Source organism: Neopsephotus bourkii, unplaced genomic scaffold, assembly GCF_033783945.1.
Source record: "Neopsephotus bourkii isolate Nb327-2 ecotype Australia unplaced genomic scaffold, CSIRO-AGI_Nbou_v1 NB_168, whole genome shotgun sequence".
Lineage (NCBI taxonomy): Eukaryota > Metazoa > Chordata > Aves > Psittaciformes > Psittacidae > Neopsephotus > Neopsephotus bourkii.
In genome coordinates this window covers 15,382,398-15,403,486 of record NW_026900684.1, presented here as the reverse complement: position 1 = coordinate 15,403,486, position 21,089 = coordinate 15,382,398, and the positions used below count along the sequence as shown (strand labels likewise).

At 36.9% G+C, this 21,089-nt stretch overlaps 1 protein-coding gene across 4 annotated transcripts in view; it reads left to right on the top strand.

Annotated features, from left to right (window-relative positions):
* The window catches only part of GRIA2 (glutamate ionotropic receptor AMPA type subunit 2), a 94,112-nt gene that overhangs the window by 44,235 nt on the left and 28,788 nt on the right, over nucleotides 1–21,089 (top strand). For all 4 annotated transcript variants that reach the window (XR_009728455.1, XM_061373449.1, XM_061373429.1 and 1 more), the window contains exons 4-6: nucleotides 3,288–3,484; nucleotides 7,263–7,316; nucleotides 9,985–10,146. Coding sequence is in view for 3 of the 4 variants with exons in the window: in XM_061373449.1 (XP_061229433.1) it covers nucleotides 3,288–3,484; nucleotides 7,263–7,316; nucleotides 9,985–10,146 (413 nt within the window). In the remaining variant the exon portion in view is untranslated. The remainder of the gene's footprint in view (nucleotides 1–3,287; nucleotides 3,485–7,262; nucleotides 7,317–9,984; nucleotides 10,147–21,089) is intronic.

Below are 21,089 nucleotides of genomic sequence, written 5' to 3'. Positions count from 1 at the left end.
CAAAATTGTTTAAATGAGTGACATTATTACAAGTGTGTATGGATTTGCAAATTGCAAATGTACTGATAAGTGATGTGAGCTTAATCACATGTTGTAAAACAGATCTTATGGAAAGTTTATTCTTTTTTTTTTTTTTTTTTAAAGAATCTTTTAAGGAGAAAAAAGTAAAAACATCTGAGCGTGAAGGGCAATCTGCTACCACAGATTCACTCCATACGTGTGAAATCGAGAGCTGGGCACCAAGCAAGCAGAAACCTTGGATGCAGTCCCTGCTTGCTGGGAGAGTGCTTTTCATAAAAAAAGGGGGAGGGGAGTGTTCATAAACCCAAATCTACTGCTTGTGAGCCATTTACTCCGCAGTACAGCCTTCTCAAGTCATATGTCCCTTTCTGGCTGTAGTAACAGTAACAGTGTATGGACTGGGAAAAATCACTTGGAAACTGTGGTATATCAATTAATTTTCTAAGAAGCAGCAGTGTTATATAGAAGTATAGGGTCTTTTTAACTGGCCTTTCTGGAATTCCATTATTGTCATTCTGTTTTCAGCTTCCACTCATCTAGTATTCTGGCTATTGGTTTTTCTGTTCTTACCTTCTCTTGTTGCCTTTTAAAAGGTTATTTTGTGCCTCAACTGCATTTTCATGGGTCAGAGTTGAATATTAAGTAAGTGCATATTAAATGGTAAGATGCCATTAGATTTAAAGGACAGTTATACCACACTGTGGTTTGTTGAATAGTGGGCAGCGTTGGAATCTCTGCATTCTGATGCTGTTTTATGCATTATGTTCTTCAGAAGCTGCAAAGAGAGTTTATCACTGTTGTAAGGACTAAAATCAAAAAAACTAGTATTGGTGTGTAGCCTCCAAGAGTAATGTCACATGGGATGATGAACCTGAAGCACATTTCTCTGGCAAATCCTTTTCAAATTCACATTAGTATCAGAAACATTCAGTGTCCTTTTAGAAAGGACAGACGTAAAACTACTTGCTTAGCCAGTACTCTGTCAATCACCTAGCAGTGTGCAGTACATGACCTGCATGTGATTTATATTTAGGAAATACTGAAAAACACGTAGTTCTTCTTGTAAGCTGCACTGGCTGAACCTGGCCAGGAATAACAGCATGAAATTGTTACTTGTAGTCACCCTTTGGTTATGCCTTTTTTTCCTTATTTGTTTGTTTTAATTGTTGCAAGGCACCCCAGTGATAACAAGCTCCAAGGCATGAAGCTCCTACCTCTGTGTTGAGTAAATCGTTGCTCCTCAGTGCTCCCACTGATTGCACAAGGTTAACCTGCAGAGTCAGGCAGTATGTACTCAGCAGCACTGACATCAGACCCTGAATATGCAGGGTCCACAATTCCTCCAAACACTTTTGCATAAATGCCAAGGTAGAGACAGTGACAGATCATTTAAGAAATTATACAGAATTTAAAACGATTCCACCTCCAGGAATGAGATAAAAAAGGAGAAGAGACTTATTCCTTATGGAAGCTGTGAAAGCTAAAGGGAATTAGTTTGATGACTTATTCCAAAGAAGAATATATTGCTACTTTTGCAACTCCCCTGTGATCTGGGACTGCGTGGTTGAAGTGCAGGCAATTTTGTATCTCATTTCTATCTGTAAGTGAAGCCATTCAGTATATGCATGTCCAATCTCTTACTGGCTTAATGTGTCAGTTGAATAATGTCCTTTACCCTCCTTGTGTCTTCTGTATTGCCAATATTAAACAGTAGGTTTTGGAAAAAGTAGAGATATTATTGGAGGATTCTAGATGTAACAGAATTGCTACTTTAGATAGCCTCTGTTCATTCCTCCTTTGCAGAGCTCACCGAATTAAGAGTTTGTCTTGTGGTAAGCAAAAGAGGCTCAGGTACATAAGGTTCCCAGACAAGTATTCTGCAGTTTAAAAAATGCAGCTGAAGTTGTTGGAGTATTTTCTTCTCTGTGGAGTCCCACTTCTGTAACCACTCTCCACATACTTCCACATCCACAGACGTATCACTGTGAATGCTTTTGTTTGGTTGGTTTTTCATTCGTTTGCAATGTGTGTTGCTCTCAGAGTAAACTAAACTGTGGGGGGGTGACAAATCTGCTACCTGTATTAAAGCAAGAAATCCAGGCAGCCATTTGGTAACTCTGCAGAGAATCTCAAGAAAAATCAGTCCTTAGGCAAAATGGAAGATCAGAGAAATAAAATACAGAAACCCTTTGTTTATGCCTAAGATGCTATTTAACTCAGAGTAAGCATACAAACAGATTGGAGGACCTGGAATCTACTAAATGAGATCTGAAACAATGTGTTTCAGTCTTTGGGGGGCTTTTTTGGTATGGGTTTTTTTTGATTGTAAGTCTAATTTTCCTTTTTTTTTTTTTTTTAATAATACCCTCTGCTGTCCTTAAAATTGTTCTCTAGAATTACATAGAATTTTCTGAAGGGAATTTAAATATAAAAAGTCAAATTCTTGTACTGCTGGAAATAGTTATGGTATTTGTTGTATAGCGTAAATTAATTTCCAGCAGTTATTTTCATGTTTTTGTATTCTGTTATTTAATCCTTAAAGAAGAAAATGAATCAAGTAAAATCTTCACTGATTTTGCAATATACTGTAGGCAGTTGCAGCTGTACAGACATTATTACAGCTTCCTGGCAGGAATGTTCCAGAAGGATAATACAGAAGTAAAATTCTGCAGACTGCTTGTAGGTGTTAGCATTAAGCCTACTTCTCTATATGGAAATATATCTCAACACATCTATTTTCATAATCGGGGATATGACTGTAGGCAACAGAAATAATAACTTCATTAACACAACTGCAGAACATGGGAATTTTGCCATAGACCTCAGTGAGGTCTGATTTTAAGTACAATACTACTGAAGCACTGAGAGCAAAAGCAGTTCAGTAGTGTTTTGTAATGAGCAGCTGATCCTCTTGCCATAATTGGATCACTTTTCTCCTAGAAGACCTTTTTCCCTTTATGTGGAATTCCAGCAACGGATCAGTGAAACTGGCAAAATCCCATTCTGAAGAAGGTTGAAGCAAAACTAAAAGGTTGTATTTACAAGGCTGTACACTGATTCCTTGCTGTGATGTAAATAGAAATTTCATACAATAGGAACTGATTTGGCCCACATATACCTTCATTTCTGCAACCTAACAATGTGTGACAGGTGGAACAAATTACAGGGAAATCTTAAATAAGTAATCTCATAAATCACATTCTATAAGCTTGTTATTCCTAAAGCTTTATCAGTCATATCTTCTGTTTTCTCCTGTGCTTCACTAGGCTTATCAACACTGCAAGCTGTGCTAGATTCTGCTGCTGAAAAGAAATGGCAAGTGACTGCTATCAATGTAGGAAATATTAACAATGACAGAAAAGATGAAACTTACCGTTCACTGTTTCAAGATCTAGAGGTAAAAAAGGAAAGGCGAGTGATTTTGGACTGTGAACGCGATAAAGTCAACGACATAGTTGATCAGGTTTGTTGTTCTCTGTTCCTCAGTGACAGAAGTTAGCTATATAAGTAACTATAATTACTTCATTTTCTCTTGATCATGTTTTTGTGATTATTATGTGTCATTTGGAAGTGACAGATTTGTATTGAGGACCACATCTATATTGGGCAGAAAGTGAATATACAAATCCTATAATCCCTCCCTTTGCTCAAAGGCAAGATAATTCCATCTGGATGCTCCCATATGGTTTTATGTAATGATTATTTATAAAAAAATAAATCTCATTAAGGCCGTTTCAGAACCTAAGTAGTAGACTACATTATATGTAGTTGATACATTATTATATATGGTGCATTATAAATAGTTATATAATGCCTACAGATTAGTTCTCCTTGTGAAAACTGTATCAACAGCTTCTGTTTTTCATTTAACTCCCTTTAGAGTTCATGTTTCGAAGCTCTTTTCGTCATTCATGATGTACTTTTGTCTCCCTCTTAAAGTGTGTTAGCCAAAATTGGCTGCTATTTTCCATAGCTAAGGCCACCTGAGCTTTAGACAAAACAGAAAATGATGTCTTCTCTCCACCCACACATATATTATTTGCCAAAATACTTTTTTTTCTCTTTTTTTTTCTCTTTTTTACAACAGCATCATAGTGCTTTGATTCAAATTATTGCAGTACCTTCAAATCCACTTCTTCAATGCTAGTGTCTAGGAAGGTCTTACTGTCTGTATCTTACTAGTTCTTTTTGTGCATGCAGAGCACAATGGAAAATTGCAAGGGTAGCTCCCTGCTGGCTTGAGCTTGACCATATGAGGCTGTGCAGCATCTGTAGGAATACTGCATCAGAGTGTATGTGTATTGGTTTTGAAGTTTATTTGAAGGGCTTGTTATTTTAGTCTTTATTAGGAAGGTTGTTACATCTTGGAGGGGCTCAGGCAATGAGCAGTGTCCTAAGTGGAATGCACTGTATTTGTCTGTTTTATTTGGAATGTATATCCACAAACTGTTCCTTTAATTTTCAAGATCAATTTGAATTTGATCCTGTTCTACAAATCATTTGCAGCCTCCCTGTCATTCATCTGCAGTTTTTTTAAATCATATTTTCTGACTTGTTGCCCAGGTTGAGAAATGTAATGAGTAGAGCAATGCTTGAGAGAAACAGTACTTACAGGTACTCTTCAGCTGGTTATGTGTGTCTTTTCAAAGAGTTGTTTGCTTACCTTATCATAAATTGTCTTGTCCATGTTCCTTTAAGGGCTTGTATGATGTTGTACAGGACAAAAGCTTTATTAGACTCAAGATACATCACATCTGCTACTTTTTCATTATCTATTGGGTTAGCTGTCGTGCCAGAGAAAGAAGTTGCTTTGACATATTTTGATCCTGACAAAGACTTACGTTTACTGTTTATCCTCATCTTATCCTCTAGATTCTTTTAAAATTAAGCGTGTGATATTCATTATAACCTCTTTACTGATACAGAAGTTTGGCTGACTGCAAGTTTCTTTCAGTTTCTCCCTTTAATACTTTTTAAAGTATTTTTTAAGCATACAGATGGATAAAGCTTCTGTTTTTTAAGTCCATTATGCTTACATTCTGTTTCTGTGACTTCCTTTTCTTACATAAAAAAGGTAAACCCACTTTCAATTTCTCAAGTAGCTAAAACAAAAATTATAATAACTGTTTATTATTTTTCTCTGTCTCTTAAAATGAGGGTTTGTGTTGAACAATGGATTTCCTATCTTATGAGTATCCTTTCCGTGTATTGTTCTGTTTTTCTTTTCTAAAAGCAGAATATGTACAAGTCTTGCTTAGCTACCAGATTTTTGATTCCTGTCCCCCCCACCTCAAAAAAAGACTGCCAAAAAAAAAAAAAAAACACCTCAGCAATTTCCTTCTTTTTATGACTCCTTGTATCATCAGGATCCCTCTTCTGTGTATTTTACTGAGACATATGCAATAGGCTTTCTGTTCACCAGATTTTTCTTAGTGCTGAAATTTTATTTGCATTCTTGATACATAGAGCAGCAATTTCTCTACTTTCTGCCTTGCTTTTTACTCCTGAAGAAACCTATTGTAGTTCTTTGATTAATCCCACTAACATTTTAAGCTGTGGTGGTAGCCTAAGGTTCACCCAGTTAGGCTCTCTTGTCCTTGGATCTTTGTACAGTCACACAATGTGTTTGTGAAGGGGTTTCATTATTCTTGTTTTTTGTCTCATGTTCTAGTTTCTTTTCCAGATTTCAAAGATCTGTGTAAGTTGAAAAATTTTTCAGTTCCCCAGCTCTTCTCAGACTAGTTTATATTCCTCTTCTCTGCTTTGGCAGGTCAGTGTTACCATGCTCTTCACTACATAGCCTCTATCTCTCTCTTCTGAGCAAGCTTCTTTGGCTGAATCTCATTTCCCACTGATAACATCCTTTGGGCAGCTTTGCAATTACTGCCGCTTCTTGTCTGTCCCTGCTTGAGATGCTAGTCTAAACTAGGGACATTGCTGAATACCTTTTATGTCCACAGCTCCTTCATCATGGCTTTTGGAGAATATTCTCAGAGTTTTAACTGGCAGCATCCTTACACTTCATACGGGCGAGTGGCACAGGGCAATGTCTGAGAAGGCTAGATTAATGAAAGAGTACCCAGTGGCAGTTAGAGCAGACTTACTAGCCATTGATCCAAAGACTTACAGCTACTGGTTGTTTTCTCAGATTCTAGTGATGAAGAAGGGTTCAGAAGAGCTAATCTGTTTGGTCTAACTGGAGTTTCTTTGGAAGCAGCAGCTGCATAAGAAATATCTCTCAACTTAGTTCTTAAACCTTTAATAAGTAATGAGTTTTAAGCAGTCTGAACCAAGTAACTTTTTTAGAATAATTAAGTTCATATATCATGTATATATTCAGCTCAAAAGGGATAACTGAATAACTTCTGTGGCCTATGTAATGCAATCACTGTCGGTCTCAGGCTCCAGCAACATAAAACACTGCCTTCTGTTACATTTCTGTAACTTCATTAAAGCAAATGTGTGGAATGTCATTTGCTGCTAGCCTGATAAAACTTACAGGTTGCCTATTCTGAATATTTTAGTTATGTGTTAAATGAGGAACTAAATAAATCCTTCTCTCTTGATTTGTTCTCATTGTTCAAAAGGTGGAAAATCCTCTAGAGTCGTCTTATCTCCCACATCCTTTCTCTGGAGAAGTGTTTTGCTTCAAAATGCAAACTTCTCTATGGAGATGTAGTCTTAATTAATCTTATTTGGGAGACTATACTACGTCTGCCTATGAAGACTTCTGAGAAACCACCACCTGGCTTTAAGGGAGATTATGAGGAAGCCTTAGTGCAATAAACAGTTTGAATGTTAAAAGACTTCCTCATAATGTAGATTCTTTCATTAATGTCAGTAGGCTTTTAAACTTTTTCTAGTTCAGGGAACATTCTAGTTCTGCTAAGAAGGGAGCAGAATCTGAGCAGGGATGTCTCAGCCACAGTGCTTCTACTGTTCGATGCCTCCCGTTTCCTCTCCAGGTTGTGCCTTTAACACACAGCATACTAATTAGCATTCAGCTCTTATGTCTGGAGTGACTGTCTGTCTTGGGACTTGGACTTCAACATGACTAATTTCCACCAGCAGAGTGTATGTTCAGGTAAAATAAAAAGTAAAGCACAGAACAAACTCAGTATTGTGTACCATGGAGCACATAACAAGCTTTTACACTGTAATACATTTTGTAGTTTTTAAGTCTCAGTCCACATAGCAGGTGAATGTTCACCATCACAAGGGTATTTCTTCTTTTTTTACAGGTTATCACAATTGGTAAACATGTTAAAGGATACCATTATATCATTGCAAATCTGGTAAGCATTTTTAATATTTAAAATACCTGTATTACTCATTTTACTGTTTATGGACACATGAACTGGTATTTTGTTTTAAATGAATTTTAGAAAACAGAAAAAAGCTAAATGTCTTTATCCTTGCCAAATGAATGAACGTGTTGAGGTGGTATTTGTTTTATTGGCTGACCCTAAATGCCTCCTGTGATACTCCCGTCAGTGGGAGTGAAGGTTGCTCAGCACCTTCAGTAGAACTTCATCCCTTTTTATACGTCTTTTAGTAGAGTAGAATATGGAAATCAGAAGAATAGCTTTCTGCATTATGAGCCAATACATTCATTCAGCAAACTGCTTTTTCTTCTCTCACCTCTAAAGTACTTAAGAATTGTGGTTCTCTGTTTGCTTTCTGCTAGGGTAGTGAATCTCAGCTTTAAATGTCTTCATTCCTTAGATTAGCTTGGTAAACAGTTTGAATTAATCTTTTCTTGAGCACAGGTGATCAGACAGTATAGCTAATAGCGTTCCTAAGGGGGAAAGTTCAGGAAACTCACTAAGTTCTGTCAAGGTAATTTTTGTTTTTTAATTGTGTCTGAAGGTGAAGGGCCATTTTACTGACATTAAACTCAACACCACTTATCTACTGAAGCTATGGAATTTAATCCAGTGTTTCTTTGTAACAGACAAAGCAAATTCCACAGACTTGAATCTGTGATTCTGTTCCAGAGAAGAGTTTTAGGGTTTGCATGGTGTGAGTGCATCTAGATGAATTTCTTCTTCATCATTTATTCTTGAACTATGATAGTGTTTGATACGAATTCCAGCAGGGCACAGAGTACTGTCATTCAGACTCTGTCTTCCTTAGTCCTTTGAGGAGCCTAGGAAACAGAAGAACCACAGTGTGCCTATCACACTTCAGACATAACCCCTGTCTACTCCCAACCTTTGATCAAAACACTTCCCCTCTCCAGGAGGGCCCTGTTCTGAAGAATCAAGTATGTTGCTAGACAGGTGCAAAGATGCCTTATTCTTTAAGGGCCTTTTTAAAAGCAGAACAGTGGGGTTTCATTTTTATATTTATTAACTAATTTTTAGGATAAAGAAGTTCAGGTATTGATATTTCCAATGCAAGCATAAAAGTTTTATAAAATTTGAAAATTCTCTAACTGTTAGACATTGTTATTTTGCATTGCAAATGTTGTATGAATATTATTTTGAATCTTGAGGGAAATAGAGATTTTAGAAAAAATGCCAAGTGTATTTTGTTGTATTAACTGGTTGTTATTTTAATCATTGCTTTAAGTTTGTAACAGTAAGATCTAAAACTTAGTAAATCCTGTATTTTAAACTTGGTTAACGTATTTGCTTTCTACAGACTTTTACACTTCAAAGCAAATTCAATGCAGAAAGTTTGTAGATCTTTTGTATAAAATATATATGGTAATGATTTTAAAATTATATTTTTCTGTTACAAAGTTTATCTAGTACTTAATCATATCCCATCTTCTTCACTGAATCTACCTTCTTCTTTTCTTGGTTGTATAACGTTCTATAGTCTGATCAGTCACAAAATTGATCATGTTTTAAGAATAAAATATGCTGATAGAAGAAGTGAAAGTATACTATGAAAGTTCCTGTTCAAATGTCAAGCTCACAGTAATAGTGGTTTCATGATCCCTGTAGAAATGTCTGTACTAACATGCAGCAGCACATTGTTGATGACTGTCATTAATATGCAGTAATGAGAACACCTCGTAGAGCAATTCTAGCAATTTATGCTAATGTGGTCTGAAGCTACTACTTCTTTTTATGTTCACTCAGAGCATTCATTTAAACCATAAGGTCTGAAATCAGTATTCCATGTAAAATCATTTGTATGGCAAGTTTGAACACAGAACATGGAAAAAAAAACATACCTACTGTTTGTATGAATGAATAGTTCTTTATACTATTAAAGGAGGAGTGTCACAAGGATGGAGCCAGGCTCTTCTCAGTGGCAAACAATGATAGGACAAGGGGCAATGGGTGCAAACTGGAACACAAGAGGTTCCACTTAAACTTGAGAAGAAACTTCTTCTCAGTGAGGGTAACAGAACACTGGAACGGGCTGCCCAGGAAGGTTGTGGAGACATTCAAAACCCGCCTGGACACGTTCCTGTGTAACCTCATCTAGGTGTTCCTGCTCCAGCAGGGGGATTGGACTAGATGATCTTTTGAGGTCCCTTCCAATCTCTAGCATACTGTGATACTGTGATACGGGAGGGTGGAGGCAGGAGAGATGGTAAGTCCTTCCATGTGCTTTAACATTCCTAACAAAAAGAAGATTCAACTGTGGCTGTAACTATTTCTGGCTAAAACTTGCTTGCCTAACTGTTATTTATGTGTTTCCTTTCTCATTTAAGCAGTCCCATTGAAATTAACAGGTTTGTTTAGGAAAGTAAGCATGGCAAGGACAGATCCACTCAGGCCTTGCTCTATAGAGGTGTATGTCTAGTGAGCAACAAGAGGTGTTGCTGACTGGTGGAGCTGACTAAATCCTGGCGGCCCAGGATTTAAACCTGGATCCTGTTTGAGGAAAATGTTGGCTTACACTTCTGCAGTAGAAGTCATCTGGTAACTCTTTATTTGTATATACTGTTGAGAAATCTGCCAAAACTGTTTGAATAACAGACATAATGTTTTCTGTACCTAGGGATTTACTGACGGAGATTTGTCAAAAATTCAGTTTGGAGGAGCTAATGTCTCAGGATTTCAGATAGTTGACTATGATGATCCTCTGGTGTCAAAATTTATACAACGTTGGTCAACCCTGGAAGAAAAAGAATATCCTGGTGCACACACTAGTACAATTAAGGTATGTCCTATATTTGTTTTAACCATGACAGATGTACAGGAAGTGAGGGAATTAGAATAGAAAGACAAGAGACAATCAGCTGTGCCAACACAATTTTCTGTGTCTCTGGGGTATTTCTAACATTCTCTATCATAGGACTGTTGAGTAAAGATGCTGCACTGTCAAAAATATTCAAGACAACTTTAATTTTCCTTGTGTCACTGTAAATCTGCACGTAGCAGCTTGTTAGGTAATTGTTTGGGATGTGATGATGTAGTAAGTATCTACTGACTTTTTTTTGTTGGTTTGTTTTTTTTTTTCCCTCTTTCTCTCTGTTTTGAGGTGTTTTAAAGGCTAACATGTAGTCATATGCGAGCTTCCAGGGAGCACAGATCTAGCAGTTTCTGATATAACATGATCTCCCGGAGAAATGCTAGAACAGTTGCTTTAAGACAGATGCGTAAATCCTGCAAATACTTCTAAAATTAAATGGTATGCCTGAGGTACAGAATCGTGGTCTGATTTCAGGCCTGAGTGATAAAAGATGTGACATTGGGCAGGCAAGTGGTTAAACCTCCTTAGCTCAGTTTTCCCTCTGGATAAGACAATGATAATAATACCTTCTTACCTTCTGGACCATTATGAGGATCAATTAGAGTTTGCAAGATGTTAAAAAAGAATAATACAATTTTAATGCTGAATAGTTTTTCTTTTAAGTAATACAATCATAAATTTTATTAAGAGTAGGTATGCTTAAAATGTATTAAGACAAAAAGATAAATGGCAAATGTTCTAGACATAACTTTCTTCTGTCCTATTAAGCATGTTCTTGATATATAATGAGATGGATAAGAAGTTTCAGCAAGAAATGGAAGAACCGCTTTTTTAATTCCTGGAACAAAAATCCTTTAAAGCACACAACCTTAATATAAATTAAAGCATAAAGCTTGTAGGTTCCTTTTCTTTCTGAGTCCAAATTTGGGGGTGACTTAGTTAAAGCTGTAGGTTTTCTGTGGTTATTTTTGTATTTTAAAATGTTTATGACAGAATAAATTTAATTTCTCATTTGATGTTTGATAAAATAAACTAGTCTGTGTCATGCCTTTAGATACATTCATATTACATAAGTGAAATATATGCAATATGTAGTGCTCTCATTTAGGAAAAAGGGAAAGGATGTGAGTGATTAATAAATTGTTTTGTGTCTCTGATTTTTGAGTACTGAAATCTACCTACCTATGTAATAATACCACCAAATCATAGTCTGGAAATAATCACAGTGAAATGCATGACTGAAGTAGAAAAAGGGTAACTGAAACCAAAATGCAAGTTTTTCTCATGAATGGAAAAATAAATCTGTTGGACAGTGTTAAGGATTCTGGTCCTCCAGCAGTACTTCCAGTAGGGGGAAAAATGCAGGTGTGTTAGATAAGATGGAGTGGTTGCAATATTTTATTATGCATTAAAATCTGTAACTTTGTCACAGCCATTCCTTTTATTTCTTCCACGGTAGATCCTTTCAAGTCTACTAGAAATTGAAAGGGATGAAGGAGAGTATTTGGAATGTCTTCTATTTTGAGGTTTTATTTTATTATGGATAAGAAAAACAAACTAGTACTTAGTTTCATGAATTTCATTCACTTAAGCCACATTTTTCATTCAATTAAAAAGGCTAATCTGTCTTTATGTATTGTCTGCTCAAGGAATGTATAGGATCACATTGATAGTCAAGAGATTGGTTTGTATATTAAATTACCAGAAAATCTTAAAATGTTAAAGGTATTGATGGAGGGAGGGAGAAATGTGGGTTTATATTGCAATGTTTGGAGGGATTGATTGCATCAGTCACTGTATTTCTTTGTGTAGCTTTCTATATTTTGCTCTTACATTACTTGTTATTTTTTCCTGCCATTGCATGTAAGGACAGAGATATGTCAAATTTCATTCCCGTCCTCAAGGGGGCTGGAGGCAGAGCAGACTCATAGAAATCATAAAATCAGGACAAGAAAGTCTTTGAGCAGTCAGTCTCCTGGCCTATCCTCCATATCTAAAGACAGAATCAGATATACCTATGCAGTTCCTGTGGATAGCGATTTCAGAACTTCTCCAAGTGTTCTGTTTCAGAGCTTAAATAGTCTTACTTGTGGGTTGGTTTTTTTTGTCTTACATAAATCAGCCTTTATATCACCTAATTCCATTACTCCTTTATCTGTTTCTAGTGGATATCAAGTTCTCCGTTTTAGCTGTCCTCCTATGTTTGAAGATGGCAGCCATGTTTGTCCCTGCTTTCCTCCCTGTTAAGCTAAATAATTCCTTTTCCTTTGAATGTACAAATTCCAGATCCTGTTAGTCATTTTGCTCTGGAACCTTTCTAATTGGTACCCATCTTTGAAATGCCAGGCTGGGTACTGCACTGCATCTGATTGCAATGCTGTAGAAACTGAAGTAATGGCTTCATGTATCTCAGAGGTAGTGCTACTTTCAGGACTTCCTTTTATCTTAAGGTTGTTTTTTTTTCTTTTCACCGTCATGACACTGTTGAAATACATTTATCATGAGATACACACTTAACAATATCTGTGCACTTGGTCGTTCCTTTAAAGTACAGGATTTTTCATCTATTCTTGTTGAAATGTATTCTGTATCTGTCCATGAACATACCGTTCCTTCTTACATTAATTTTCTAGCTGTGTTATTCTTTGCTACTTGGAGTAGTGTATGAATACCTAAGTTACAGAGCAGGTTAACTCCCTGGTCTCCCATTTGTTCTGTCTGATTTTGTGTGATCTTACAAATAACCTTTTTTCCCTTTTGGCTTTAAGGCAGTTGTCTAAATTGTTAGTGGTTCTAAATGGGCTTTTGCCACTAGTTTCTGTGGAATCTAGGGAACTGTCACTACAGATTCTTCATGAAAGAGATAGGAAGGCTAATAGAAGTCCTATATTGTCAATACAGAAATGAGAGGAGATTACATGCCTCTGACATGTAATGTTATCCCAAGAATTCCATAACCCAGGGATTGCAGAGATAATATCCCAGATCCCCATTCTAAGAAAAAGTGCATTTCAAAGGATAGTGCTCTTCAAGAAAGACAAACATTGTTGAAAACCTTTTCCACAGATGTCCAGAAAAGACGTGGCTCAAATTGCTTTAAAATTGTATGTTCAAAATTTGTAAAATATTAATTGTAAGAATTCGCAGTCTTAGGACATAGATGAGAAGAGACACTGATTGTGTTTGTTGCTGCACTGTACCTGTACTGGTAAAATCCCCAAGATGTGAAGATTAAGCAGGACACTTGAAACTAGTGCTTTGCTGCCATTTTACAGAAGGTTTAGTTATCTTTCAAAACTAAAGATGATATACCGTTTACCTCGGAATAAATTTAAAATGTAATTGCGGGGGTTATCAGTCTGTGGATGCAATTCTAGAACAGCTAATAATGTGTAGATCTGGAAATGTACCACTGAGCCTCCTGGCGAATTTCTTTGTCAAGGAGCAAAACAAAAAAACCATTGAATTTAAAGGCCTAATAATAAGTTGAAATGCCCTTTTGATCCATTACTGTGTATTTACAAATATGCTGGGCTTTCTGAGCCTTAGTGTTATTATGTTGTAAGGCAAAGCTCTTGCTGTTGTGGAAGGACTCTGAAGGACAGCACATCCATTCCCATCCAACAGCTCCAGCTTCCTGATCTGGTTAAACTCATTCTGTTTGTGGGCAGCCTTTGGTCTAATTCCAGGAAGCAGCTCAATTCTCACCTCTGAGAGGCTAGTGAAACATGCTAAGTTGTTTTGGATTTGTGTGGCAAAATTTTCTGGGGGGGGGTGCTACAAGAGTGGCCTCTGTGAGAAGCTGCTAGAGGCTTTCCCAGCTTCTTCCATGTCCAACAGAACCAATGCCAGACAGCTCCAAGATGGACCCACCCTGGCAAAGGCCAGGTCCATCAGTGACAGTAGTAGCACCTCTGGGACAATGTAGTTAAGAAAGGGGAAAAGTTCCTGCCAGGAGCAATTGCAGCCAGGGAGAGGCATGAGAATATGTGAGAGAAACAACTTGATGACACCAAGATCAGTGAAAAAGGAGGTACTTCAGGCACTGGAGCAGAGAAAAATTCCCCTGCAGCCCATGGTGAGCAGGCTGTCCTGCTGAAGCCCATGGAGGTCTGTGGTGAAGCAAGGACCCCACGTCAGAGCAGATGGGTGCCCAAAGGAGGCTGTGGCCCTTTGGGAAGCTCATGTTGTAGCAGGCTCCTGGCAGAACATGTGGCCCTAGGGAGAGAAGAGCCCATGCTGGAGCAGTTCATGAAGAATTGCAGCCTGTGGGAAGCACCCATGATGAAGCTCATGGGGGCTGTCTCCTGTGGGAGGGACCACACATTGAAGCAGGGGAAGTTCAGACTGGTTTCTTTACCAAGAAGGTGGTCAAGTAACCACAGGCTTCCTAAAGAGGTGGTCAATGCCTCAAGCCCGTCAATGTTTGAGGCCTTTGGACAGTTCCCTTAAGAACATGCCTTAGCCTTTGTTCAGCCCTGAATTAGTCAGGCAGTTGAATTAAATTACTTTGTAGGTCCCTTCCAACTGAAATAGTCTATTCTATAAGCCATCCTGCTTTGTGATGAGTTTTTCTAAAAGCAACCTTAGGCTTGGTGCATGCAAGAAGTATCTAAGCCAACTTGTGTATGATTTATACAGAAACTACCTGCAGTATGCAGCAAAGAATGCGGGGCTGTCTGGTTGAAGATCTGAAGCAGCTCAGGCTCTCAAGAGAACACCATTGGGTTGGAAGATCATAATAACCCCAGTACTCATTGCAGCTCTTTTTGATGGCCTGAACTGCTTCATTATCTTTCTTTCAGATGTTCAGAATTCATACAACTGTATTTCAAGCTTCATAATCTTTCCCCTCACACATACACTTAATGCGTAGCTAAGATAACAAAATGGTAGATTGGTTTTGCCTTCTGATTCTGCCTTCACTAGTTTCACATTTTCAGGTCTCTTTTTTTTTTTTTCCTTATGGCCAAGTCATAGAATCATAGACAGAAGGCTGGAAGGGACCTTCAGAGGTCATCCCTGCAATGAACAGGGTCATCTTCAACTAGAACAGGTTGCTCAGAGCCACATCCATTCTGGCCTTAAATGTCTCTGGGGATGGTACATCCACCACCTCTCTGAGCAACCTGTGCCAATATTTTACCACCCTGATTGTAAAGACTTTTTTTCCTCATGTCCAGCCTGACTAGTCTTTTAGAAAATTATGACAAAATCTGATATTTGTGGAGTTTTTTGTTTAATTTTTTGTGTGTTTTGTGGTTTTGTTTTTCTCCTTAACGGTAATGTGATTCTTTGAAGTGTTTGTATCATACCAAACAGTGTGCTTTTTATGGTAAAATTGCAAAAGTTGAAAACTGCCACTTTTAAACTGTAATTTGGGAAGAATACAGCTTGTAACTGAAAGTTGCTGGTTTAACTCTTCTGGTGCTCATTTAGCTCATGGATCAAATACAGAGAATATGCAGAAAAATAGGAAAGCACATACTTACCTTGCAGAAGTAAATCAAATGTGGATGACTCACTGCTAATAAGGAACAAGGAAGGATGAAAACAGTGAAAAATCTTACTCAAATTGGAAATTCAGAAAGCATTTGGTCTAGATATAGACAACTAAGCAAAGATGTACAATTAATGAATTAGATAATAGCTTCATTTTGGGTCATGCCTCTTATGATTGCAGTGTGTTGGAAAACAGTTTCATAATGCCAGGTGTTTTAATAAGAGTTGTAAGTGATATTCTGTTGCATTTGCTACAGTTTTAAATGCTAAAATATGATTGATTATGCCTGAATTCAAGTAGTCTATTATGATACATAATTATTTTTTTTTTTATTTCAGTATTTATTATGTGATTTAATCAGGAACTGAACTGGAGTAAATTTATTTTTTTTTCAACAACCCTTGTGAAACTGTACATTTATGAGATTTTTCTGCCTGTGTTTTCCAGTCCTTGTGTTTTGGTTTCCTGGCCATTAAAAAAAGCTCTAGCAGTTGGCATTCTAGCTGTCTGATTTCACTGAGCTTCTGAATCTCTGTATTCAATCTTCTCTCCGTGCAAAAATGTGTATGAAAAAATGTGGATGTAAGAAATGTCGGTGTTAATGCTTCTTTTTAATAGCTTAAGGCTTTTTTTGCATAAGTGATCACTTATTCTGGAATAGTTGGTTTGGGGTTTTTGTTTTTTTGCTTGTTTGTTTAAATAAAAATCAATTAAAGAATGGAACATTTACTCTGTGAAAGCAGTGAGTTGTTTGAGGCAATCTTTGTAGGCTTTTCTCGGACATACAAAGGACCTATTGACCCAGATTCCTCAATCCTGCAAGTGAAAGTGGATGAACTGTGCTAAAGCAAAAGTATTTGCAAGGATTGAGAAAACTACAGAGCCAAGTCCTGATGTCCCTGTGTAGCTCTGTTTCTTTGAATTTGAATCTAATTTTTTGGTGGTTTTTTTTTCTTAATAATTACAAGTGTTTAAGGATCTTCAGCCAATATAGGGCAATGGATTCCTCCTGCCTGTTTTCACAGGAACTTCTAATTGCTTTTTTCAACCAGCAGTTCACCTGAATATAGTTGGTATCAGCAGAAGATACTTACTATTCCTTCATGCTCCAGCTGTTCAGCAAGATCAGGCATACTTCTTAGCCTTACCAATTCAGTGTCAGTTAGGACAGGAGAGCTGCACGGGGAAATGGGGGAGTGGTACACAAAACTATAGTAGGAGGAGGAATGTGTTATTCGAAAAAAAGCGTTAGCAAAGTGGAAAGAACCTGTTGGGATGTAAGTGAAAGGAACAGAAGAATGGTGGCAGCTCAGAGCTGGAGAAGAATTGATGGCTGAATGTTTCTTGGGTTGGGGGAGGAAAGAGTGGGAAGCACTTACGATTGCTTATGTGGGTGAGGAGAGGAGACATGCAGGCTCATAACTTGGGGAAGGCCAATATTAAGGACCATAATGTAGTAGCTGCCTTTATTAGCCAGTATGGTGTGGTAGAAAAGCAAGCATGAAGTGTTTATTATTCTTTGACAGCAACTATTTCTTGGTAGAATCAGTAACCTGGTAAGATTGGTGTATTTAATTCTGTTAGTATTTTACTTGGAATTAGATAGGAGAAAGCATTTCATCTTGAGACAATAGGCAAATACTTGTGCTGGTTGGGGTAGATGAGAATTGGTAATGAGAAGGGAGGTGGTGTGGTTTAGCAGTGTTGTTTTTTTGGTGGGTTTGTTGTTGTTGTTGTTTTGTGGAGGGGGGTGTCTGTGGTTTTTTGTTGGTTTTTTTTTGTTTGGGTTTTGTGGTTTTTTTGTTTGGTTTGGGGTTTTGGTTTGGGGTTTGTTTTTTTGTTGGTTTTGTTGTTGTTTCTTTGAATTGAAGACTTGAAATATTACCACTGGTTTTAAATGGCAAGTTTTGGAAATTTTTAGAACACCTGCAATGTATATGATGAGAACTCTTAGATCCTGTTGGTTTTCAGTCTTCACCTCCTGCCCACAGTAAGTGAATTTGTAGAAGGTGTATTGTAATATCAAGTCCAGGTACTGCTCTTACAGAGAATGGTGATGATTCAGAATCTATTAAAACCAAATTTAAAGTTCATTTAGTGTGGCTTTATCTAATAGCCTAGTCAAAAATCCCAATCCAAAGAATCCTCATGTAAAATTCCAATTTAGAATCATTTCTGTTGCAGTGTTGTACAGCTTCCAGGGTAAGTAATTTATTTCCATTAATATATAGGACTTTGTTGACTATGATTGAAAATACTATAGCTGAACAGCCTAATGGAATTTTCAGGTTCTTATCATTCATATAGTATCAGTCATTTTATAAAACAGAATAGTCTAATCTGTAATCTCTCTTCTACCATTTTCATTAACTATACCAACCATTAATTATTTGACTAGAATGCATTTTTATGATCATCTCAAGAACTTCCTCTTGGTTAAAAGCTCAAGTCAGGGATATTTGCTATACTTGTTAATGCTTGTATGTCTGTTTTTCTCCCAAAAAGAGCACTGGTTGAAGACTGTATTTCAGTAAATATTTCAGTAGAAGGGCATTTTGTATTTTAAAATTTATATCTGCTGTAAGTCACATATGCTTTCTTAGAGCTAACCTTAACTTTTAAAGAGGAAGTGACTTTTGTGACAGGATATAGGGATTTAAGGAGACATAAGAGTATTAGAACACCATACCCTCAAAAAAAAAAACCCTGCACCTCTCACCCTTTAACATTTAAACGTTCATACTAGCTTTTTTCAAATCCCTTCCTTACAACATGATTTCTCAGAGAAGTCTTTTGCCTCCTATTTATGCATTTTCTTCTCATCCTCTGATTTAATTTTCTCCAGTTGTTTTTTATTTTTCCCTATTAAAACCATCGGCTTCATGTTTTGTTACTGGATCCTGCTGATATCTAACACTTTGAAAAGTGGCATTCTTTTCTGTAGCTTAGCTTTGAAGAAAAAGGTTTTATGTATTCATATGGTGATTATTACAAAGGGATATGTTTTCTGTTCTTTACAGTAATTTAAAGGTGCTTTTATCATCAGTGTCATTTCTGTTTTGCAAGTGCATTCTCTGTGAAGTTAGAAGTAAGATTACACAAGTAATTGTAAAATGGAATTTATTTTGCCAGTATGCATATTTTCTACAGGCAGTGGCATGAATTAGAAGTCAACAACATCTTTTTATTAGAAGTAAAATGCTGTGGGTTCAAATATAAGTATTTGTTTTTATTTTTTCTGCTAAGTTCTATGGATTCAAACCCAAGTAATTGTTTTTTGCCCCCCCCTTTTTTTTTTTTTGTCAAGCTCTTGTGTGTTTTTTGGTGATATAAAGTTTGGCAGGAGTAAGTTTTAGGTTTGAGAATTAGGGGGGTTTATAAATCTTCTAGAAAAAGTGGAAAAGAATAGGGCAAGAATTAATAGACTTCTAAGTAAGGGGGATTGGACTAGATGACCTTTGAAGGTCCCTTCCAACCCAAACTGTTTTATTCTTTCAACACTCCTAAACAAGTGTAAGACATGCATGGTGTTCTCTTGAATGGAAGAGGGTCAGGAACTTCAGTAAATCCAAATATTAGTGCCATTAATAAGATCTTGCATTGTTCTCTTTCCTCCTGGAAGACAGAAGGTTCGCTTTGTTGTTAAGACTTTTGCCCAGATCCATAATGTTTTTCTTCTGTGACATCTTTCAATTTGAAGAAACCTCTGTTTTGCAGCAGCATTAGGTCTTTTCTATTTGGCCTTTGCATTAAAACTAATGGAAGACCAAAGTACTTTAAAACCTCTGTCCTCAGTGTAAAATAGAAAAAAAAAAAAAAAAAAGGAAAGAAGAAAACAGGTACCTGCACTTGTTTTTTTCCTGTTGAATTAGCAACTCCAATGACCAACAACTCGAGTGAGAAGAGTGTTCTTCTGGATTGGAAGTAATCATGCGGGAGGAATTGCAGTCTGGGAATTTCCCTCTTACTAGAGTAGTAGGTGAAATAAGTAGAAAGACCAAGCACCTTGGGGTTCATAAATCCTGTGATCTGTACTATATTCAGCTTTAAAAGCAGTGAAAGAGGGTCACTTTTCCCTATAAATATCCTACAGTGAGAATGTTGGGATAATTCAGGTGACCAAGTCTTGGCAGTGTCTGCTGGATGTGCTATGAGCTTGTCATTCAAATAAGTGTTCAACTTCCAGGGATATAAGCTTAGGCAGATGCCTAGCTACTGGGCTAGAAACCAAAGCTGTTCTGGGTGCACCCAGAAAGCAGCCTTTCTAAATGAAACTGAGATACCTGAAGAGCATAGACACATCAAAAAATCAGCAGTTTCTCTGGATAGCAGTTTTGGACCTGAACACTTCAATTTTTGTAAGGTGACTGGTTGTTTAAGGCACTCTATGCATATGATGTTCTGCCCAAAACATTATGGCATTTCAGTGCAAAAATACCTATTATTTGTTAAGCTGTTCTGTGCACAAGGAATGCTGGAATTGGGTTTAAATAAAGGCTGGCATCAAAAGGTAAGTAGATCTGACTCTATAACCTCTGGAAACAAATTTGATAAAGATGCTATGATTTTTTAAGATAAATAAGGCTTGATCTCTAACCCCATCTTTACCAAGATTAAGTAAACAAAAAAGATCTGCTAATATTACATTTTATTAATTTTTCTCACTCTTTTGTTCAGGACCAGGGTTGTTATAAAAAAGTTACAAATAATCAGTTGATCTTTCCAAATACCTTCCATATAAATTATCATAGTTCTGGAATTATGACAGGCAAGATTTTTTTGCGTTTTTTTTCATGCTTTAATTAGTATGGGTGATTCTGTAGGAACAATAGGGTAGTACCTATACTATTTTGTATTGAAGTTGCTGATTTTATCATGTAAAGTTCAAAGGAACTGAAATGAAGTTTGGAGATAGACACTGGTGTAAAAGTAGCTGGCTGTAGGAGCCCACCCCACTTCCACAGGGCAATATTCCAGACAGTGCTACCACTTATTTTAATAGCTCAGATCAGAACATGGATGAATCTCCAGTGTAAAACAAAGTGAATCAGGACAGACCTAATGCATCCTTCAACTATGACAATTTCACAGACACCCCTATGCATTAGCAGGCTATCTGTCATTCATTTCCTATTTATGGTAGTAAGTTCAGTTTGGTATGGTTGCTCAACTTTACATCTATTCATTGAGCTATAGATAGTTTTAATGAGGCACATGAAAGATATTAGGAGCTAAAAGTGTATGCAGAATAAAGCAGTAAGAAATGATATGTATGCTGTTTGCTTTCATGGCAACTCCAACAACATGAAGGTGTAAGATGCTTGTAAAATATTTTGAGATCCTTAGATTAAAGATGACTTGAACTAAAAGCATGTGGATTTTAAAGATGAGATGGAATGTATATACA